The sequence below is a fragment of the Biomphalaria glabrata genome (assembly GCF_947242115.1).
Source record: "Biomphalaria glabrata chromosome 14 unlocalized genomic scaffold, xgBioGlab47.1 SUPER_14_unloc_1, whole genome shotgun sequence".
NCBI classification, from domain to species: Eukaryota; Metazoa; Mollusca; class Gastropoda; family Planorbidae; genus Biomphalaria; species Biomphalaria glabrata.
Genome location: NW_026602912.1, coordinates 1,637 through 26,463, shown reverse-complemented (window position 1 = coordinate 26,463; position 24,827 = coordinate 1,637). Strand labels below are relative to the sequence as shown.

Below are 24,827 nucleotides of genomic sequence, written 5' to 3'. Positions count from 1 at the left end.
TTCTTCATGGAGATGCGACACGATAACCACTGAGCTAGACGAATGCTTTCGAGAAGTAAGTTTATATAGTTATCTATTAACAGTTTCGATTTTATTTTTTTGCGACATTCTGATTCTCTGCAAAGGCTCATCTACGTTAGCTTGTCCTGTTATTATATAAATAATTAATTACGACTAATTGAAACAATTATTAATTTATTTGCTTGATTCCTGTGTTTTTAGGGACAATAAATAACTGTGCAACTGTTTCAACTTGATCCGAGAATGGGAAGTGAAAAAAAAAAAAGCGTGTTCAAAATTTGCACCGTATAGACGGACGAATGAGTTAATATAAGCTTTGTTAAATATGGATTTCGTTGCTACTAAAGCCACAGTAATGTTATGTGAAACGATTGACTTACTTATAATTTGATGTAAGCCAAGAACATGTGCAACAGTTATCCTCCTCAATATAACCTGAATCAAAGATTGAAATATATATATATATCTATATATATATATATATATATATATATATATCATATATATCATATATATCATATATATATATATATGTATGTGTGTATGTATGTATATATGTATGCATGTATGTGTGTTTATGTGTGTATGTGTGTGTGTATGTATGTATGTGTTTGTATATGTGTGTGTGTGTGTACAAGGAAAGACAGTTTAAAAAGCTATTCAGCTAAAAAAGTATTAGGTAATGTATGGGAAATTGTGCTTTTGAAAAATTAGAAGTTACATAGTAGACTAAGTGAAAGCAGCAGTCTAGCAATAGCTTTCATAAATAAAACAAACTTAACCTTTTCTTCTCCTTATAATGAGAAAAGTTACGATCACAGCAACAGTAATAAAAAGTAGCAGGCAAACAACAGATGCTGTCAGGACCAATACAATATTAATTTCTATTGAAAAATAAAAGAATAACAAAAGTTCTAACTTGTGATTTTTAAACAATACATTTTTATACAATAGAAATGTTAAGCTCACAAACAAAAAGATAGCAAAGAGAGTTTGTGTTTTCATACAAAATCAGAGGCCACTCCTATCGAATTCACCAATGGACCACGAATATTCAAGCCATAGTCTTGTTTTGATCGATGAAAGTAATAAAATTAAAAAAAATCATTGGGCAATAAAATAGTAATAATAAAATAATTTTTTTTTTCTTTTAAAGTTTAAATCTTTCAAAATATTTTTTTATCAAAAATAAGTAGGCTACTTTTTCAATCACAAGTTACTGTTTTTTCAAGTATTCATTAAAAAAAGTTCCACTTTCAGAACTAGTGATCTATGGGGGAGATAATGTAAAGGTCATCGGTTTCTATGGCCCAAGGTTAACGAGTATGTCATGTGGCCTGCATAACGTCCATCCACCTTTACTTTTTCCACAACTAATGTCAGGTACCCATTAGAGCTGAATGTAAAAATCCCAGCCTTCATTAGTATTATAACGCAGGACCTCCAGTTAGGAAGTCAAGCGCTTTACTACTCAGCCACTGCGCCTCTATATATTCATTTAGCGTACACTTATATTTTCAAAATAATAATTATTAGCCTTATCCATACATTCAAAATTAATAATATATGTAATGAAGAAAAACTAAAAATAATTAATTATTCTTACAAAATTAGATAAATTGGCAACACGATGAGGATGAGAAAAATTAGCTGGCACAGATTGGGGAGCAAATCACAACATCCTGAAAAAGACCTATACCAGTTATGTAAGACCTGTACTAGAATATGGTGCCACAGCATGGGGCTCAGCAGCCCAAACCAACCTTAGAAAAATAGACAAGGTTCAAAATATTGGTCTAAGGATAATGACAGGAGCAATCAAAACAACACCCATAAGAGCTATGGAGGAAACCGCTGCCCTGATCTCTCTGGATGAAAGAAGAGAAATAAAAATCCTTTCCCAATTCACAAAATTGGAAACCTTGGAGAGGCACCCACTCAGAACAAAAATCCACAAAACTGGCACAAAAAACCGTCTCAAAAGGACCAATTTCATACAGGAATCTCTAAACCTAAAAAGAAACACCAACTTGAAAAAATTACTCTGGAATCCTCGATACACTATAATGAATCTCCACCCTGGGACGAAAGCCCTCTTCCTACTATAAGGGACCATATTGAAAACATAAAAAGAAAATCTGATTACAGACCAACAGAGCTCAAGGAAATAGTGAACTGTTTTCTACATACCAATTACCCTAGCAATCAGTGGATCAGAGTTTACACGGATGGCTCATCCCATAAAGCCACCACAAATGGAGGAGCTGGAATACTTATCGAATGGCCAGATGGAGGAAAACTAGAAAAATCCTTTGCAACTGGAGAGCTCTCTGACAGTCACAGAGCAGAAAGGGAAGCACTAGCACTAGCTGCTACCATGCTAGCAAATCATCCAAGTTCCCCTCACAGTCAGATTGTCTTTCTAACAGACGCAAAAACAACCCTCCAAAGCCTGCAAAACTCTGATTCCCCTTATATTAAAAACCTCAGAACAGCACTCACAAAGCTCAACCACAACAGCAAAAAAACTGTCATTCAATGGATACCAGCTCACATACAACTAGCAGGAAATGAGAAGGCTGACACACTCGCCAAGAGTGGGAGAACAAACTCACAAGTAAACTCTGCTCTCTATCCAGAAGAAATGAAGAAATTAATTGTAGATAAAATAAATGAGAAATGGACGAGCTCCCATCCAAATCACAAGAAAGATGATGCTTACTATAAGCTATCCCGACAAGACCAGCGTCTAATCTTTCGACTCAGGACCGGACACAACAGAATGCGACAACACATGTTCCGGAAGCTCAAAATTGGAACCAGTGAAATCTGCCCATGTGGAGTATCACCAGAAAATGCCGACCACGTCCTCCAAAACTGCTCTCTCTACCAAGAGGCCCGTATAAGACATTGGCCCCAAATCACCCCAATAGAAAGAAAACTATATGGAGAGCTCCCTGATTTGGAAACCACTGCGCAGTTCATCTCATGTATTGGTCTAGTCATATGAACACTCCAACATAACAATGAGAACGATGAAGAAGAAGAAGAAGGCAACACGAAAAATACAATTCTTGACTAACTTTAGGTAATGAGCTAAAATGACTTGGATCACACAATTTAAGACTTTTATTAATGAATACAACATAATATCTTCCCTTTCATTTTACATGCAAACTAGATCTAGATCTAATAATACATTGATACTTTTTCCATTGTGACCTTGGATGCAAATTTTTTGTACCAATGCGCGAATCTATGAATAAAGCTTGACTTATTAATGAAGAAGTAAGTGATCTTTTTAAATGATACTTACCTTCCCTGAAGTTTTTCATTGAAAAGTGGTGTATTTTTTTAAACATCTGCTTGCATAGATAATATAAAAAATTAAAGGGTTCACTTTCGGAAAAGAAAAAAGTAGACACTGCATCAGAACTTAAATGATCTAAAATATCATGATGTCCGATTTTCATTTTCTAGTTTCTGAGATCTAATTAATAGCGTCTTTCCCCTTCCTGGGCCGCTCAATAGAATGTCTATGTTAATATATTTGTTTTTAGCGGGTTAAAATAGCTTAATACTTATACAATTCAAATAGTCTTTTACATTAGTAAGATTTATAAAGACAAAATCTTATTCTTAATGTTATTATACAAAGTACCAAAACAATTAAAATATAAGTTTTTTTTTTTAGTAACAAAGATTATATTGACTATTTTTTTTTCTAAATCGATAATGTAATTGTTTGTTTTTTTTAAATAGATTTAGCCTATATATATATATAGATACTTAAAATATTTTTTATAACAATAATTAAATTACCGCTAATCCTACTGTAAGATGTTGTTTGATTAGTACGTTGTATAGTAGATGTTTCTATTGGTGTAACCTGTGAGTCTAGAAGGTACAATGAAAGTAGCCAAAAAAAGCGAAAAAACGTTAAATTGTAAATATAATAGCAAACATATGTATTTAATATACTATATTTAAATATTTACATATTTATATATTTAAATATTTCCTTACAAACATAAATTATTGAAATTAATTAAAGTGATTCAAAAGTCCGTTTTGAAAAACCTGCTAGCAACGCGTTACGTGCAGTCTATAGCTCCTTGTCTATGGTTTTGACATCTCTCAATGAAAAATATCGTGCTTTACTTTGTAACCAGATATCAAGTGCAGTAATAACTATAATGCCAGCTTTTTAGCCCAAATAATGAATACAGAACATTTGATGGAATGCAGTTTAGGCTTTTTAAAATCTTACAAATAGTCGAAATTTCACTTTTCTTTTTCTTTTTCAACGGTGACCGGTCATTTTATCACAGATCATTTCATCCCTGGTCACTTCATCCCCGATCATTTCATCCCCTGGTCATTTCATCCCCCGGTCATTTAATCCCCCAGTCATTTCATCCCTTGGTCATTTCATCCCCAATTCATATTTTTCTTTTTGTCATTGTTTAATTATGCTGTTAAGGCTTCGACTTTAAGCCCTCATTTTATCTAAAATATAAATATGATTATGCAGAATGCTTTTTGATATCTTTTGACATGTTACTAATGCGTTTATAGTGTTTCCTCTTCCTCTTTGCATTCTTGATGAGAAATATTATAATATATTGTAAATCTAGGTGTGAACTTAGCTATAGCGCTTCTATTGGACTTGGAGGATTAAATATTACGTAATGAGGTAATGATGAAAGGCCAAGCTTTGGTGGAATTAGAGAAAATCTTTTGAGAGACAAAAGTGCGATTAGAATAATTATGACCGTGCTGCTGATCGTGCCGCTGATAACTTATCATCAAATGTCAGGGTGTGATCGAAGTACGACCATGTTTCACTTTCACTTTATCTTATTTTCAATCGCTCTTTTTTTCAATTGGGCGCGTCATTTTTAGCCTTAAAATATGGTGTTGTTGTTTTTTCCTAATAAAGGCTAACTTCATCCATATGAGGATAACACTTTTTTTTTACATTACCTCTATATTTATATAGTTAAATTATTATAGTCTTTAATGGCATTTAATTTCAATTTTATTCTCGTCTAATGTGTTACACTTTTGTCATTTAAATAAAACAATTAAATTATTAAATATTGCTTATTTCATGATTTTAAAATTACTATTTGTTAGATAAAATGATCAGATGATAAAAATAGCAGGTGATGAAATGACCAGGGGATGAAATGACCGGGAATCACTGGCGGATCCAGGGGAGGGCGGTTGGGGGCGATCGCCCCCCCCCCTACTCGGCCGACCCCCCCCCCCGAAGGGGGGGGTGAATTTTAGTATAGAATTCACACAATTTGTATACGAATTTATTACTTATGTTAATAATATATACTAATTATTTATATTTCAACCTATTTTTAGATTATTTCGCCCCCCCTTCTAGTATTTTGGCCGATTAGGTAGGGTCGGGAGGGGGCGATGGCATCAATCCGCCCCCCCCCCCCATAAACTTTCGAGTGGGGGGGAGGGGAGGTCCTATTTATTTGTAGAAAAAACAACTTACTAACAGAATCAATTAAATATCTATATGATTAAAACTTATTATTGGTATTTTAACCGGTCTTTATATTATGTCGTTCACCTGTTGGCCGATTGGAAGGGGAGGAGCGAATACCTCTACTGCCCTTCCCATCTAAACCCTTTGTGTGTGGGGGGGGGCGGTCCTACTTTTAGGGAGAAATCATAATATGTGAACAAAATTAGTCGAACATCTATATAATATAAACAAGTGGAAGTGCGATACATGCAATCACCTTCCCCCCATCGGACAAACCAATACTTTTTCTTTTTGTATTATAGTAAGAAATTACAAAATTACAAAAATCTGTCACTAATATAATTTATATATGCTATAAAGTAAATTCTTGTATCGAGTCGCCCAACCCCTATTCTTTAATGCAAAATGCAATCATTAGCAGAAATTATAAAAAGGAGCGAGGATTAATCGTTTTCATTTTACCGCCCTTCCCCTTTCCAGACAGAGTTTATGTATTATCTTAACTATTTTAAGAAAGACTTTGCTTTGGAAAAGTTATAATTCAAACGAAATTTTTCAATATAACAGTCACGGTTGAGATGAGTTCAAAAGACAGGTAATCTTTTCATAGTCGCCTTTTCCCAACCTTTACTCTATCTCATATTTTTCTTTAAATAAATTTAGGACTATTACTCACAATTTATGCTTGAATTTTATTAAATATTATTAATTGAATTTTTTTTTCGGTGGCGATCCTCAAAGCCTTAATCTAAATATCTAATCTAAATATCTGGGGTATCTTATCTTTTTAAAGAACAAATCGGTTGTATTTGCAATGTATTAAGGGACTAAAAATTCATATTAGAATATTTTTCCACATTATTCAAAAGGTCCTTTATAATAGAATGAATAATGAGCTGTAGGTCAGGAATATGCGTTTCTGCAGTGAAAAATGCAGGACAACGCTTTTGGCGTCGGGGCTTCGCACCGAGCCCCACTGATAAGAAATGAGCTGTAGATGTCAGAGAATGCGTTTCAGACGTGAAAAATGCAAGAAAACGAACCCCACTTAAGAAGCTTTCAGCGCTCTCCCAGACCCCCAAGCTTGCAAGAGAAAGTCCTCAACATGACTGGTTTTTTTTCAGCTTTTTTCGCCGAAGATTTAGAGACAGTCTTATTTTATTCTTATATATCGAATATATATATATATATATATATATATATATATATATATATATATATATATATATATATATATATATATATATATATATGCTGTACGCACGTTTATGCGTAGGGTTAGGGTTAACTGGGCGTTAGGGTTAGGGTTTGGAAAAAAATTGCCCCCCCACTCCAAAGTTCTGGATCCGCCAGTGCCGGGAATGAAGTGACCGGAGATGAAGTGACCGGGGACGAAATAACCGGATATCTTCTCAACAATGGTTGACTTGGAACAAATTAACAAGAAAATGTAGGTAATTTTATTATAAGAGATTATTACCAAACTAATTTAAAAAATGCAATTTCATTATTAACAAGGTTACAAAACAGTTTATATGGAAACACAAACTCAAAATCGACCCCCGAAGTGGTCCACTGATAGTCTTCACCAGGATTCGAACACGGGACTTACGGTTCAAATTGCTCTACCCCTCAACCACAGCATCTCCATATATTTATTTAGCGTACACTTATATTTTTTAAAATAATAATTATTAACCTTATCCGTACATTCAAAATTAATAACATGTTACATGAATTGAAGAGAAACTACAAAAGATTTATTCTTCTTACAAAATTAAATAGAATGGAAACACGAAATAAAAATGATTCTTGACCTACTTTAAGATACAATTGTATACAAATAACAAGACTTTGCCTTCGCAAATAAAATTAATATCTCCATTGTCAAATGTCATACAAATTAGAAATAGATATAACTAGATCTAGACCTAGTTTTAGATCTAAATCTAGATTTAAGATCTAAGTCTAGGTCTAGATTTAGAGTCTAAATCTAGAAATAGTTCTGTTTTAAGTTCAATGTGCAAGAGAGTGTGTTAGTCAGTGAGGTCTCGTTCCCGGTTCAGGAAGGTTGGACGGTTACTTTCTGGACTAGTGATTGTGTATTAATATTTATTGTTTGCTTTATTAAATATTAGAGCTATTATTATTTCATGGAAAGTATTATTGCTATTCATGGATGTTGAAGTTATATTTAGTATTAAGTGTTCTTAATTGTTAGTAAACCCCTAACGAGCCAAGCAATAAAAATGAAACTTGTTAGATTAGTTATCTTTCATCGAGAGTATTCTTAACTTGATTTTTATCCTGGATTTCTGCGTGAACATTTTAAATTCATGGCCAACACTCCAAGCCAAGACAAAGAAGAAAAAAAAACTAAAAATCGTTCAATGGAGTAGAGGGGGAAAAAAATCTTTAAAAATAGTTCTTCGTGAAAATGAAACAGATGCAGCCTGCATTCGAGAAGACCACGTGAATAGTAGCCTACGTTTCTTTATTACAGGCTACACCAGTATCAGACAAGATAGAGAAAACAAGCCCAAAGGAGAAATCGTCACCATTATATAAAAAAGTTACATTTCTACCACAGATATAACACTGCACAACCCTAGCAGAATCAGAAATAATGAGTACTAAGCTGATTCTTCCAGAGGGAAACCTAATCATCTTCTTTTTCAAAGAAACGTCTGTATTATATATGATAATATATAAGATATCTTCAATTGCTACTGCCCCCCGGAAAAGGAACTGAATCTAGAATGTATAGAAATTAACAACCGTGAAGAATGTTGTCTGGTTATTGGGGATATGAACAGTCACTCCCCGAGTTGGGGATACCCAGATCTCAATTACAATGGAGAAGAACTAGAAGAATGACAATCGTGTTAAATAAGCCTGGTGATTAGCCAACTTTCTTCTCAATAGCTTGGTAAACATCCTTCATTCCAGTTCTAGCCTTTGTAACCAGTAATATCTCAAAAAGTGCACGAGAGATATAGCTGACCAGCTAGCCACAAGTGACCACAGGCCGATACTCTATTATCCCCAGATGGAACTACAAAAAACAACGTTACAAAGATAGTTTGTGTGGAAACACAAACTCAAAATCGGACACGAAGTGGTCCACCCAGGCAGGAAAAAAGGCAGGTTTCAATAGTTTCAGAAAGAGCATCAAAATTAAATTCTATCAAAGATAAATGACAGAGAAGAATGGAGATAGAATGTTGAAATATCTAGTGTAGTGACCCAGCGGTCCAGCAAACCAAAGGATAGGTGAAAGTGAATGTGGTGAAAATATAAATGCGAACCTGGATGTCTTATAATGAATATCTAATTGATCTAATTGTTTTGTAAAGGGTCAATCTCTTATTCAAATCCTAAAAAAAAAAAAAAATTCCGTAAAAAAATAAAAAAACTCCTTTAGTTAAGTGTTCTATAGTAGTTGATTTAGACACTGAAGTTCACGCGATAATATGAAAACCTACTTATTAATTGTTGTTTTAAATTATGTCCGACGTATATGCATACTAAATAGATTTTTTCTCTTAAAAAAATTAAACATTTTTTGGGGTAAAAGTAGAAGTTAGTAGGACAGAACTTACATAACGTAGCAAAATTTATGTTATTTTTTTTAACAAAAAAATCAAAAACCGTTAGCATAATGTGTTAAAAATATGTTGCATTGTCATCTCACTTACTAAAGAGCCTCCCGTGTTTGTTACTATTATTAGTGAATAGTTATAAAAATGGTGTATTTTTTATGAAAACACTGCTTGCATAAGTGATTTAAAAAATTAGTTTTTTCGCTTTTAGAAAAGAAAAAGTAGCTGTTGCATCAGAACTTTGAATGGACTAAAATATTATGATGTCGGATTTTCACTATCTTTGAGATTTAAACGGGACGGACGGACAGACATTTCCCACAAAACTAATAACTTCTTTTTCCCTTTGGGGCCGCTGAAAAGTCACAAATATTTCTCCTTAGCTAGACGGGAATTTGGACAGATGCTTGGTATGCCAATGAACCAACGAAGAAAAAGGTTGTTTGGGATGTATTCTTAACTGTACAGAACAATTACATACTGACATTTATTTGAATTAGTAAAAATATCAGTATACCTTATATATTGAAGAGACATATACAAATTACCTGAAAAAGTAATTTCAGCACTTTGCCCATATTGTAAATCACTTTTATCATCAGTAATATTAGGGTACATAGTCACCTTCCCTTTATATGTTACATTCTCAGGCATAGATAAATTAAATATGCAAGATGAATTGTAATAGTCACCAGCAGGAACATTATACTCTAAAGTCGCAGATATAGTAACATTCTGAAAGAAAATGTATTAATGAATATATTTTCAAAGTATTGTAATGATTTAAAATTATTGTTTCAGATGTATTATTCAATCAGAAGCAAATCATCTTTTACGGTCAATTTTGAAAAAAAAAATCACAGATTAGTTCATTGTTCTTTTTTATATATTGTAATAAACCTGGTGGTGACACTAGCAGAGTCACGTTCTTCGATCGTTCCCCTCGACATCTGTTTGTGGAATACATTCTTTATCTGATTCGTTAAGATTTTGTCTGGTTTACTACTATTACCATAATTCGCCATCCAAATAATAATAGTAATATGAGAATAACGTGCACAAATTGTTTTTAATATACCTTTATTCAAATAACAAAGTCGTGGAGGAACCTGGAACCTGGGGGAATCTTGACAGGGTTTAAAGAACGGCTCTAATTAATTTTAAAGAAATAATTTACTGTTGATGTATATTGTTGATACAAGAATTACTATTTCTTTTGCCATACTTGGAAAACTATAGTTAGACCGTTATAATTTTGGGGAGTAAAAAATATTTAAAGTTTGGCTAGAGAACTAGGTCTAGATCTAGATCCAACATCTGCTTTAAAAGAACTATCGAGTGTTTTAAAAGGACTATCCGAAATTTGTGAATGTAAGGCATTATTGATTCAAGAGTTAAAAAAATTAATGTTCAGGAACATTTTGCGCATCGTCTTCTAAATCTAAATCTAAATGACTCGTATAGAAATATTATAAAATTCATTTAACAAGGTTTCTTTCTCGGGGGAATTCGATAGATGAAGCGAGTTTTTTTTTTTAAACTTACATTTAATCTTTACAAAGAGATAAGTAATTGCTCTATAAATTGTATAAAAAAGGTATTGTTTTATTATATTTTTATAATTTTTTTTTCTGGTTTATTTATCAAAGCTATAACGCAGTTCCGATAATGTGTTAAAGAATTACACAAATCTAACTTTATGGCATAGCAAGTCAAGCGGGGGTCCTTCGTTTCCTCGAGTGCGTTTTTAGCTTTTTAACTGTAATTATAAAACCTTTAGTTTAAAATAAAACGGTTAGCATAAAAATTATGTAGAAAAAGTTGGCAATTAAACATCACCTTCACTGGTCTTTACGGGACCTCTGTCTTTTTTTTTTGTTAGTCATTAAGATAAGGCCCATATTATAGTCTAAAGTCTAATAAAATTTTATTTTTGATGCATTCATTGTAACAATGAGAAGCATTCTTAGAATTAAGGGTTTAAAACATGAATTCCCGGCTTATTGAATACCCCTAAATGTTTTACAATAGCACGGTTTGCAGAATTTAAGATAATAATAATAATAAGTTGCTTTCTGAAAAAAAAAATGGTTCCGTTACACCTGCAATTCGCTAATTATGTTGTTACTAGATTATCCATTACTGTCCAGGATTTTGAGATTTAAAAGTTAATAGACTGACATACCGGCAGACATACACAAAGCTAATAGCTTCTTTTCCCCTTACATGGGCTCCTTAGAAAGAGTAGGTAACAGGGGAATCATTAGAATGTTTTTTACATATACTAAGAATTTCACATACCTCATATGGTGTAACCTTTAAGTCACACTTCGCTTGTGGGAAAACATTGTTTAAATAACACATTATCTTGAGATATTCTGATGAAATATTTGAGTAACATTCTGGCTTGCCACGAAAAGCTAAAAAGAAAGAAAAAAACAACAACATTATTGAATATTACATATTTGCTTTATGCCATTATCGGAATTAAAGAAGTGAAACGTAATGCCCACAATTAACTAGATTTAACATCTGCAGCCTCATTTTAAATCTTTTTTTTTTACCATAACTATTTTCGGTCATTTTAGCAGTGTTCAATACATTCCATGACCGAGATATAATATATAGCACTAATCGACCGGCGGCGTAGCAAACGCCGCTATTTTAATGGGCCAGCCTTAGGCCACTGCAACCTGTGCGACAGCAGTGGATCCCGCACTTTCATAGAACTCGCATTTTGATAGGACCCGCACTTTCATTGGACCGGCTTTGATTCAAGGTGTATAAATCATTAAATTAAACCATTTTACAACTTCAAACAGATTTCCCGCGCCCTCCTATCGATTTACACGGAGCTCCTGGAAATCTCCCGAAATTGCAAAATATACGAAATAGTCCTTAAAATATACGGAAATAAATATATACACAAAAATTGTCATTTTGGGTTGTCATTCATTATGGAAAACGCCAATCATACGCGCGATAAAAAATTTGGCATTATGTATTAGTCGTAATTATGTAATTTGGTGAAAGAAGCTTCTCGCGCCTTAAACTAATGAAGAATTCCTTGAGGTCAACAATTCTCAAAGATAGATTGAAACATTTGGTAATTCTTGCTATTGAGCGAGATCTATTTAGGAAACACAATTATTATGATATACTGTATGACTTTGCTACACGCAAGGCTCGTAAAGTAATTCTGTACGTAGTAAAGAATGAATAAAATGCATACACGAATTTATTTTCTAATACAAACTCTTAAATTTCACTTATTATCTGCTTCCCTACCCAAACTTGGCCCCGCGAAATCCGTTTCGCATTGGGCCCCACAATTGTTAAGTCCGGGCCTGCTATTTAGTAACCTGTAAATATACATAGTAGATTACTTGTTCTTTATCCATGACTTCTTGGTCACAATGCTTAAGTCCGGCGCTGATATTTATTGTTTGTAAAATGTTTGCTTGTAAAATGTTTTATATGTTTCGGATGTTCCTTCAAAGTTGACGATAGCTTACTTCCTAGTCCGAACCTCCCGCAGGACGAAGGAAGTTGTGAGCGGGCTGGGTTTGACAGTCCAGCGCGCAGCCATCCGTATCGACGTGTGAATACCCATTTGTTCTCTCCCCCCACCCACTATTGTTTTTTCGTGAGGTGACTACCCGCAGAAATAAGAGAGTGATCTTTCCTTTACTTTTTTTTCTCGTTCAAACTCTTTAGGGAAGAGGAGAATTATATATATATATAGATATAATTTTAATTTTCTTAAAAGGGATAATTTTTAAAGATTGGTTGAAGGAGAAAATGCAATACAATTATGAACAAGAAAGAAAAATAAATTTAAAAAAATACCTTTTTTATGGAACTTACAGAGGTTTTTTTTTTTTTAAATGAACGTTAGATTTAAATTTTTTTTTTTTTTTTTACCAAGCCACCTCCCCCTTTCTCTCCGAGAAAGAACACTATAGTCACTATATAATATTCTGATAATCTAGATCTACACTAAGAAGACGATGCTGAGCTATCTTAAATACTATGTATTAAACTCTTCAGTTAGAAAAGCTATGTAATCGGAAGTTCCCACAAGCGATAATCATTTCATAAACACGGTAGTCCTTTCAAAACCGATATTGGATCTAAATCTTGATCTATGTCTTGATCTCTATACACATTTGTTTTCACTTCATTTCTATTTGAATAATTATAACGATCAAACTAGAGTTTTCCCCCGTGTGGCCAACGAGTGGTAATTCTTTTTTCCAGCGATATACACCAACTGTTAAATTTCTATAAATATTGTTTAAACCGTTTTTTGATACAAGCGTCCCAGTTCCGCTCTCCATGATGTTCTGACTTGAATAGAAGTATTGTAATAGTATTCTTACCTTTTTAAAGATATAAGGCATTTGACATTCTCTGTATTTAATGTATACTACACTATTATTTATTCTTAAGTTAGAAATTTACTTTTACATACTATCGGGCACTCTAGTGGACCAAAAAAAGTAAAGATAATGATCGTTTAGACATCTTTTGTCTTATTGTGTTGTCTGACGTAATGAATTACTGCTTTTTTCTTATTGACGTTTTCGGAAAGATATCTTTAAATGAAAGCCTATAAGAATTCGCTGCCCCGATGTCTATTAACCCTTGTCAACTCAGTCGTTCTGAAAAAAAAATTGTTTAGTCTAACTAGGTCGAATGACGTAGTCAAAAGTATTTTTTTTTCACGTCATACGGAATGAATTGATAAATATAATGCTATAATAACTCGATGCTTCAATATCAAGCGTTAAGTTTTTATTTTTCTGAAGCATCACTCGGAATATTTGTAATGTATCGTCAGTCGGAGATGCCTCTGAATTATTGTGCAAGCTCTAATTGGCATCTTTGTTTACTTGGATAAAAAAATGACTGCTCAAATTTTTTGACTCGATTGTTTCCTAAATGGACTGGAAAATGGAACCGAAACAGTGTAACTATGTTGAAATTAAATAAAATAGCTGTATATAAATGAGAATAAACTGTTCCTAAATATCTTATTTAAAAAATATTATAATCCTGTAAATTTTAATTCTATGTCTATGTCTAAACTCCTACCATAGAACTTAATGTCACATGTTTCATTTACGTTTCCAAAGTTCACCTTCCATGTATTGTTACTAAAGATCTTGGATGAGATGTTATTCCAACTTGGGATTGTAAGTAATTTAATGGTGGTGTTGAATTTGTCTGAGGTCTGATTATTTGTGACACATATGTCTTTACTCACGTTTTGTATTTTATTGTAACAAATATGATCATTAATTAATGAGCAGCTACATATTTCTGAGTCATCTCTATAAAAAACAAGTTTCCGTATTTCATTTGTAACAGTGTTATTCTGATTCTGAGGGATGTATGTTTTAACAATAACATCTGCACCTTCTTTAACAGGCGGACACTCTAAAATAAAGGAATCTGAAAGATAATAAAACAAATTAAATTATTAATAAAAAAGTAAAATGCAGCATGAGTATAAATCATAATGGATATTATAGGTCGTCACTAGTCGTCAGTATGAACATAAACAATTTAAATGTTTAGACATAGAAAATTATAAAACACAGTAATACAAAAAAAGAAGTATAAAGCAAAGTGCAGACAAAAAATGAGAAGATCATATATATATATATATATATATATATATATATATATATATATATATATATATATATATATATATATATATATATATATATATATGTATATATATATATATATATATATACATATATTTAGATGATACATATAGAAAATCCGCACTAGGGATCAATTACTAAATGCCAATGTTGATAGTAGTTATTAGTTTGTAACCCTAAAAATATTTGAGAACTAAACCGATGTTGGCGTATTGAATTCTTGTTATAGCTTTAAAGACCAGCTTAGCCACCAACTTGCCAAAACTAGCATAGAAAGAGTACCTGGCTGCAGGCGGCCTCAGAACTAGACAGCTGGAGGTCACAAATGACGCGGGATATAGATTTGAGACTAAAAGAAAATCGCTGCCAAGGACAGACGTAGACGGTGAAAAGAAAATCTAATTCTACGACAATGGTTATGCCTGCGCTAGATGTGACAAAATATGTATGTCACAGTAGGGGCTGCGTAACTGCATGAAAATAGTGCATTCGTTATTAATCTTCGGGCTCGAAATTAAGCCTTATTATTGTTATTATATTATCATTATTATGTTAGAAATGAACGAGTAGTCATTCTCTGGCGCTGCCAGGGTCGAGTTTCGCTAAAGAGAAACAAAATTCATCGTAGTCCCTTAAACAGTTTCCACTGAGGAATTTTCTGGTGATGTGGCAGGTCTGCAGCAGTACCGCCCTCTGACAGGCAACGAAGATGTTCCTAGGAATGTTAAGGGCCTTGAAGGTGTCATTATTATTATTATTATTATTATTACCTTTTCTCATTATATATTAGAAACGAATACACAGTTTATGAAAGAGATAAATTTAATAACTTAATGAATAAGTTTAAAAAGTGAAAATAAAATTAAAAAAAAAACATAGATTAATTTTCTAAACATAGTGAAATCAAGCATTAAAAAATGTATCGAAAAAAAGCAAACGAAAAATGATTAGGGAAAAAATTACGTTCACGCAGTCAATTGATATTTACTGAAAAGTATAAACAACAAGGTTACAAAAGACAGTTTGTGTGGAAACACAAACTCAAAATCGGCCCCCATAATGGTCCACTCAGGCAGGCTTCAATATTTTCAGAAAAAAACATCCAAATGAAATTATATCAAAGACAAATGAGAGATAAGAATGGAGAAAGAAGGTTAACATATCTTGTGTAGTGCCCCAACGGTCCCGCAGATCAATGGATAGGTGAAAGTAAATGGCCTAACTAGGCCTTTTAGACCTTGTGGTCTATAGGGCAGATGATGTAAAGTTCATCTGTTTTTGTGGCCTACGGTTAACGTAGGTTTCATGTAGCCAGCACAACGACCAACCGCCTTTACTAATGTCCCCAACTAATGTCAGGTACCCATTAGAGATGAGTGGACTCAGAAGCGCCCAAAGTAGAAAATTCCAGTCTTCACCAGGATTCGAACCCGGGACCCTATCTAGGTAGCTTTACCGCTCAGCCACCGCGCCTCCCCTGGCCTAACTGATGTCTTATAATTGATCTATTTTTTTTTTCAAAATGCCAAATGCTTTATCACTCAACTACTACACCTTCTATTTCGCCCAGGACCTATTCTGCTAATGACGCTGCCCACGGCAGATCAGCTCTGCCCGCAGTCCACTTGTGCCCACGGTAGCCGTTCACCCGCTCTACTGTGCCCACAACAGATATCAGAACTGTGACAAGAACTGAATCACCGGCGACCCTCTACCTGCTAGAGCGCCACCTCCAGCTGCAAGACCTTCACCCATGAGTATAGCCAGCTGCTGCATCAGTAGGACAACCAGATAAGTTCGGAAGACAAAAGTGACATACTCTCTCATAAAGTGCCAAGTATGATGATACAACATCACTAAGAGATAGATGCAAATCCCCCTCCCATTTTTTTTGCCTTGTACATATTATGTAAATAAATATTCATCATTTTTTTTTTACAATTCTTGTATCTTTCTCCATTTTTTGCTTTGTTGCTTTCCTGCTCTCGATATATATCTGATGGCCCAGTGTGTGGCAACTCAAAACTAATCATTTTCTAAACTCCTAAAAAGCCACTCATACACGTCATACACGAGGGTCGTCACAAGGATGTTGATCAGTTTTGTAGATTAAAAAAAAAAGTTTTAGAGCGTCCATAGGAATAACTCTGGAAAATAGCAAGAGAGTAAGGCGTCTTGCAATTTGTTAGATTCAGCAACATGTCCAAAGAAAATCAAGCTGGTGTATCACATCGAGACGGATATAAGATTAGGGTGTATCTAATCTCCATTTCTCTTTCTAATAGCCATCAACGATGTAATAGAAGTACATTAAACAGGCTGCATTCAAATTTCCATGGCGTAAACCAAACCGGGTTAAATTTTTTAGACGAAATAGCATTACTTTGAAGTACTATTAAATTTATACACGAGATGACGGATAAAGAAGTCTTCGAAGTTATGCATATTGGGTGCAGGTTAATCAGTAACCTCATCAACATTGGTCCGACAGATTTTGAACAAAAAGATAAGTTCACCTATCTAGGTAGCGCAATCTCAAGCCATAAAGATGCATATCGTAGTTTTGCTTGTTGGACTGGAAAGCAGGAGCTGTCTTTCAAAAAGTGCGGACTATCTGCAGAAGCTAATAAATTAGACTGGAGTTTAAAATCCACTTTATCAATACAATCATTGTCCAAACGGCTACCTAACTTGGCGAGAAGAGTCCTACGATTAATACACCGAGATAATGTTACCAATAGAGAAATATTTCCCCCCATAGGCATTTTAGAAGTCCTGAATTTTGTGGGCACCATGGGAATATAATACAGTTTAGACAACCGCAGCTCACGTCGAGTCGTTTACATTTCATCTTTTGCCTAAAAGTGTTGGGCTACTATTGGCTTGGAAAAAAGTCTTTGCAGTGTATTTTTTCAAATGGCCACGTTCAGACATTAATAGTGCAATTGGTGCATTCATTAAATCTTTAGTACGAAACCTTAAAAAATGCATTATCTCTAGGGTAAAACATGTACTTTTTTTTACTTTTAACAAAATAAAATGGTAGAAAGACTTTAATAATATTGCGTTAGTATTCTAAAGAAGTATTCATCAAATCAATTTTTGGACAAAAAAGTCGGAGCAGTCAACGAATTCGCGTACGCTGATGCTTTTTTTTGATTATTTCTAAACCTCAAAAAACAAAAACAAAAGTAATATTCAGCCAATAAAATCTAGTCAGCCCCAAAGATCCCGTAAATGGACATCCCCTTAACGTGGTATTTAGAAAGCATGGTATCGAATAACGCATCGTTTTCAAAGGAAAATGATAACCGTCTGACAATGGTATGGCCATGGCCAGTAGTAATTTTGGACGTGTCCAGGAGTGAATTGGCTTAATAAATCAATCTGCCTGCCTACAAAAATCAGTGTCTACCAAGCAGTGGTTATCTCAACCCTTCTATATGGATCTGAAACATAGGTACTATACAGAAAACAACTAAGACATCTTGAACGCATTAACCAAAGATGTTTTCGCTCCATCATGTACATACGGTAGCAAGACCTCACTACAAACTGCGATGTTCTAGCGAACGCCGGTATGAGCAGTATAAAGATACTTCTTAGAGTCCGACAGTTACGCTGGAGAAAGCACTAATCCGTAAGTCAGCCTCTTTTTTTTGTGAGCTGAAAGATGGTTGACGTTACAGACATGACCACAGAAAAGCTTTAAAGGCCAGCTTAGGCATCAACTTGCTTTAATTGAAATAGAAGAGGGCATCTGACAGTAGGCGGGTTAAAAACGTGATAGCTGGAGATTATTTTTTTTTACAAAGGCCACTGGATACACATTAGATACTAAAAAATCCATTGCTGAAGACAAACCTAGACGGCGAAAAGAGAATCTAAATTGAATACCAGGATATAATGGTTATGTACAAGAATTACTCGATAAATAATATAGGATATAAATTAACAATACAAAACAAACTGCAATGTAAAGATTCACATATTCGGAAAAACTACCAATCAACCACTGACTAATCTTGATTTAAATCCATCAGTGTCACGACTCATAGGCTGAGAATCGCTGTTTGCGCAGTAAAAATGGGAAGATTTAATATTAATGTTTACTAATCGAGTATTATTTAATAAAACGAGTTTGTAATTTATTAAATAATTTTTTAGATTATTAATTCATTATCTTACCTGAGAAGATAAATAACATGGTCACAAAGATAAATAAAGCCTTAACATCACCATTAATTTTCATTTTCTTCAACCTACAATGAGAAAAAGAAACAACATTAAAAAAAAAAATATTTAGACTGACTATTTTATTTATCCTTATACGAGGGCTTTTTTTTTTTAATAATAAAAAATCCCATTAATAAGAATAATAAGAACAGACACAACATACAGAAAAGCTCAGTGAGTGACTACAATTACACCATGCTCAAAATCATTAAAATGACTATTTTACAATGATAAAGTTTTCTTTTTGTCAATCTAAACGGGCATGTGAGCTCAGCGCAGACATTTTTGCGCTGCGGTCGTTTCTTTACAATCATTAGCAATACTTATAAAATAGAAAGACATCTGTTAAATGATTAATCGTTTACTCTTCGACATTACTGTTTAAATTGTCAAATATGGAGGCAGATTCTATGTAATTGTGCATTACTTTGTCATTTTTATTTGAAGAAAGTCTTAGTTTTGGAAAATTTAGAATTTATGTAACTCTGGGACTAAAGATCACTTTGATCCTTATCATACATTAATTCAGAGTCCGTCCGCCCCAATTAGATCTCAGTAACTAGAAAAGAAAGTAAAAATCGGACATCATAATATTTTAGATCATTCAAAGTTCTGATGCACCGGCTACTTTTTTTCTTTTCCGAAAATAAACCATTTAATTTTTTATATTATATATGCAAGCAGATTTTTCAAAAAATTCAACACTTTAAAATAAAAAAAAAAAAACTTCAGAAGAGGTAAGGTTTTCAAAAAGTTCACAGACTTCTACATTAAAATAACTCAAGCTTCATTCTTTTTGAGGATTTGAATAAGAGAATGAGCCTTTTCAAAACAATTACATCAATTACAACACTTCAGTTAGGCTAGGGGTCGGCAACCTTTTGAGTCGGAAGAGCCATAAATTACAATTTACGAAATTTCAAAGTTTCTAAAGAGCCGCAAATTTATTTCTTGCCAATTAAATAGTACTCACACAATTATTTTTTTAAATAAAAAAACGAATGTATTTATTCATATATACGTAGTGTTTTTCACAACACATTAGATAATATATATATATGGCTATATTAGATAATTATTATTATTTTGTATCTTGGTAACAACTTAAGCAGTTATACATTTACTTACTTTACTAACTTGTACTTAAATAACAAACAATTGAGCAAACAAATTCAATGGGAGCCATGGTTTTGCATGGTTTTAGAAAGTTGGGATACATTTGGGTTGGCTAATAACTTGTTTTTAGTTTCAAAGTTGACTCTAAATTTTCTTTTGTTAGTTGGCTTTTTACTTTACTATTAATTATAATCATGCAAGAGAACGCTTTCTTACGCACAGGGCCGCCGCGAGGGTTGTGGTGCAAAATTTTAAAATGCCGCCCCCCCCCCCTTTTTTTCTAGAAAAGAAATTATTTAAGAATAAGCTGGACACAGTACCAAAAGTGCCCTTTGATTTAAATTCGTTTATTTTTTTTTTTGTAGATCATTTGTTTCATATTCAAACTGTTGTTGTCGCATCCATCATGCCCTTTTAGATGTTTTATTTCCAATTTTAACTTTGAAACTTTTCTTCCACGACGTCACAAAGCCCTTCTCTAGTTGTCTCAGTAATTAGGCAAAACCCCAGAACGTTTTCATGTAATTTCATGTGAGGTTATTAAGATCATAAAATTTAGGATAAATTCCTCGAAATACAAAAGCCATTGATGGTGAATCTTTTTCAACGTTCCGTAATTTTTTAGAATAATCATCACGATTGTATGTTGGAGAGATGTGCATTGGCCTCACAACCATCTGACATACATTCAGTAGTGCCTACAAATTTATCCAACACACCACCAGTACAAAATGAAGCAACTCAGCGCTGAATATTTTTCTTGAGTTGAATACAAAATAAATATTCCACAAGTACAAGTCACATTTACAATGACTTGAAATAAAACAGAAAACAAATTAAGGCAGTGTTCCTCTAGCATTTTTCAATGTGATCCCTACATTACTAAATTTTATTCGAGCCCTCCTTAGAAGCTGGGGATCTAGAGGAGCGATGTAGTGAGTTCCGTGAGGTTTTTTTTTTTATTAAAGAAAGTAATGAAAAGGAAAAGAAACGTATTCATAATTATAACACAATTTCTTAATTGTTTTTTTCTTTTTTCTTTTTTATTTCTATCAATTCAAAACTATTTTTAGAATCCAAATTTACATAATAAAATTTCACAACATGTGTCCGTTGTTGCTTTTATTTTTTTCAAAAATAGTGTTGCCTATACAATTTTTAAGCTTTGTAAAATATTCTTCATGGAGATAGAATTGAAGATGGGGAGAGTTTCAGCTGAAGTCAGCAAGAGGTTTCATTTCGGGTCGCGCTGGTGCCGCGACCATTGTGTGCTGGTCATCTGTACAGCGGTCAAAATTAAAAGTTAGCCCTAAAGAGGCTAGTTAATGTTTTATGTCGAGATTCGTCCCGTGAGAAGCAGTGCGAGGGGAGATAAATCCTAAAAGAAATTAGTTATGGGTGGACAAGAAAATAATTGTTAAAGTTAAAAATTAAAGTTTCTCAAGGTTTGCTGGGAAAAACTCAAATGAACTTTTGTATGCAAGTTTCGTATCGTCACAGCTGTGCTTTCTTTCAGAACGAAATAATCATCCTAGTAAAAAAAAAGTCGAGGACCATATTAAGTCTAATTAAAGAGGCAACCCTGGTCAGTAAGAGGCCCCTATCATGCGAGCGACATTCTAGGTACGTGTAGCGCATAGACGTCTGTAATTGGCATGATCTTTTTTAAGACCATCTTCGAGCTAAGTACATCTCTTTCGCGGACCATTTTTTTACACTCAAAAGTCCTCACTATAATAAAGTGCAATAGTCGGAAGAGATTCGCCCATTCTGAGACAAGAAAATCCAGTAGAATCACATTATAACGGAGACGTTTTGAAATTTTTTCTTCAAAAAGTTTTGACACACATCGTTGCATACACCTCTCGCGAAAATGGTCTAAATTTGACAAGGTCTTATTAGAAGATGAAACGACGTCTCTTACTTAAGATATTTTATTTTAAACATTGGTAATTATGTAATTTTAATAATATTCGGACATGGATTAATAATTACAATGAAAATAAACTTTGTTTTTGCGGCCCCCCCCCCTTTGTTAATCGGTCGTTGGCTTGTAGCTCCAAACAGATGAGACAGCTGAACCGATGTAGGCGTATTATATTTTTAATAAATAAACTTTAAATAACTTGAAAAAAACTTCTCTTGTGATAAAAAACAAAATATAACTGTTATAACAATATAAGGAGATTTAACTTGCTTAGTACAGCCATTTAAAATAAAAGTGAAAATATTTTCAACACTAACTTTTTAATTACTAGTTCTACTTACAGGGCGGGCTATTTCACTAAACAATAGTGGTCATAGATCTATGGAGTAAGTAGATAATAATAATAAGAAAATAATGTGTTGACTGATCTGCTTCTGTAAGTGTCTTTCAAAACAAATATTACAAACAACCCGCCAAAATTCAAGTCCAGAAATGAATAGGCGCCTATGGTAATTTCAGTGGGAATACCTACTGTGCCGCTCTATTTTTGTTCTTTTATAAATTTCCAAAATATTTTTTTTTTAAAAGGATAGCGGAATAATTAGAATTTATATAAAATATTTAAATAATTTTGTTTATTAAATTAAAAAAAAAAAAAAAACTTGGAATAATGATAATGAATAATGACATTGCACAATATGTAGCCGCGGCCCTGCTTACGAAAATATGTCGATCCGAAGATAGTCAGCACTCCAAATGCCAACTTCTTCACCTCACTGTAGCAATCTAGAAAATTATTTCATGCGCCAAAATAACTCGAGACATTCCTTCAAAAGCTGTCCACTTTTATTTGCGCTACGTACATACATTTATAGAGCTCCAAGTCTTCCTACATTACTTTTCCACCCCTCAAAGCTTTACTTTTTAAATCAATTGTATGTCTAGAGATCCAATATCAATTTCAAATACATCAATGTGGATTTCGTTACTATTTGTGTTGAGATGGTGTACTAGGAATGCTAGATTGGTTTAAATGGTTTTGGATTGCTCTAATCTTTGAGATAATTCATCTTTGATTTTTTTTTATAACTGTGCTGAAGTAAATCGTGTCATAAGTTGCACTGATTTTATCGCGATACTACTTTGGACATAGAAAATGAAGTAACTTACCGCTCTGGATAGCTTCTGCAAAAAGAATTTTTTTTTCTTTTTCTTTTTATTCTTCTAACAAACCCTAGGATGGGTTTTCCTTTTCCTTGCAGTTTTAGATTCACCTCATTTAATTTCTGTTATATCAACCATAAAGTAAAATTTGTGAAACTATTTGTCGTTTTCTAATTCTGGGTGACTAATGTCTTTTGCATTTAGAAATGTATGTATTTCATTCAAGCACAAAGCAAAAGTTACAACCTTTGAAAAGCCATCGCACTTTTTTGGACAGAAGGAACTCGGAATACTGAGTCTCTCCCCCCTCCCAACCCCCCCCCCCCCCCCCCCATCCGCCCGAAAAAAAATCTTGGCTACGTCCATGATTAATGGTATATATTTTTCTCTCACTATATGTATATATATATATATATATATATATATATATATATATATATATATATATATATATATATATATATATATATATAAACATCCGAAAAAATCTGTTACAGATACTTAAAATTATTACGATGTTTCGAAAGGGAAATTAAAGCTTAATTAGATTTACATAAGCTTTTATCTTTTTTGTTATATTAACATGATAGAGAGACAGTCGAAAGGTAAAAAGCACTAAAAATGTGTCTGTAATCCTTATATATATATATATTGTTATAACCCTCCCATGCACACAGTTATTCAAGATAGTTCAGAGGGTGCGCACTGTCAGAAACCAGACTGAGAAGGATGCCAACATAAGGAAGGAGAGAACGATAGTGCCGATATGAAGAGACTGTGCTAAAAACAGATGATGTTTTATGTACCAGTGATGTCCCTGTAAATAAACATCGTTGCCTCGTTGAGTTGCCTCCCTTTAGTTACAGCAATAATATATGTATTACCCCAACTAATGTCAGGTACACATTAGAGCTGGGTGGACTAAGAGGCGCCCAAGGATTTCGAAGTTGAAAATCCCAGTCTTCACCAGGATTCGAACCCGGGACTTCCGGTTCTGAAGCCAAGCGCTTTGCCACTCAGGTACCGCGCCTCCCCTGGCCTAACTTTTGGGTCGCAGCCTACGGCTCGCGAGACACATGCGGCTCTTTGGATGTGAAGCTGCGGCTCTTGTTCCATACGCAAATATTATTTATTTTATCGAGATATTTTTTTAAAATAGTTCTGAATCGTTTAACAAGGATTAGGTACTGATTTAATCTCTCAGCCAACTGTACTCGCTTTTCACCACACACCTCCCCATTACACGTGTCGCCACTGTTGTCAGTCCGTCGGAAGCTCTCGGCCGTCGTCGGATGTTTCTATGTAGGTTTAAATTCGCTTTCGACGCATGACAAATTGGCATCATCTCCACTCGCTTTGGTTGTGACAAAGAAGTGTTTTGTTTCAAGTAAATGAGTTAGAAGCATTATCGATATCAAATTGTTCTGTAATTTCATCTTAAAACAAATTTTTGATTGCGAAATTTTTTATTTATTTTATTTTGAAGATTTATTTTTTTGCTTCGAATCCCGCTGGTTATACCCATAGCATTTTAAGTGCTTTATTTTATACTGGAGAGGTATTTTTAG

At 33.6% G+C, this 24,827-nt stretch overlaps 1 protein-coding gene across 1 annotated transcript in view; it reads right to left on the bottom strand.

The window, feature by feature from the left end:
• LOC129924087 (uncharacterized) overlaps positions 1 to 23,379 on the bottom strand; it is a 43,658-nt gene extending 20,279 nt beyond the window's left edge. The window contains exons 1-8 of the mRNA XM_056017898.1: positions 23,266 to 23,379; positions 19,005 to 19,078; positions 14,236 to 14,595; positions 11,440 to 11,558; positions 9,687 to 9,873; positions 3,844 to 3,918; positions 804 to 905; positions 402 to 456 (exon numbers count right to left, since the gene is read on the bottom strand). Of these exons, the coding sequence (XP_055873873.1) occupies positions 402 to 456; positions 804 to 905; positions 3,844 to 3,918; positions 9,687 to 9,873; positions 11,440 to 11,558; positions 14,236 to 14,595; positions 19,005 to 19,068 (962 nt within the window). The 5' untranslated portion in view covers positions 19,069 to 19,078; positions 23,266 to 23,379. The remainder of the gene's footprint in view (positions 1 to 401; positions 457 to 803; positions 906 to 3,843; positions 3,919 to 9,686; positions 9,874 to 11,439; positions 11,559 to 14,235; positions 14,596 to 19,004; positions 19,079 to 23,265) is intronic.
• Between the last annotated feature and the right edge of the window lie 1,448 nt (positions 23,380 to 24,827).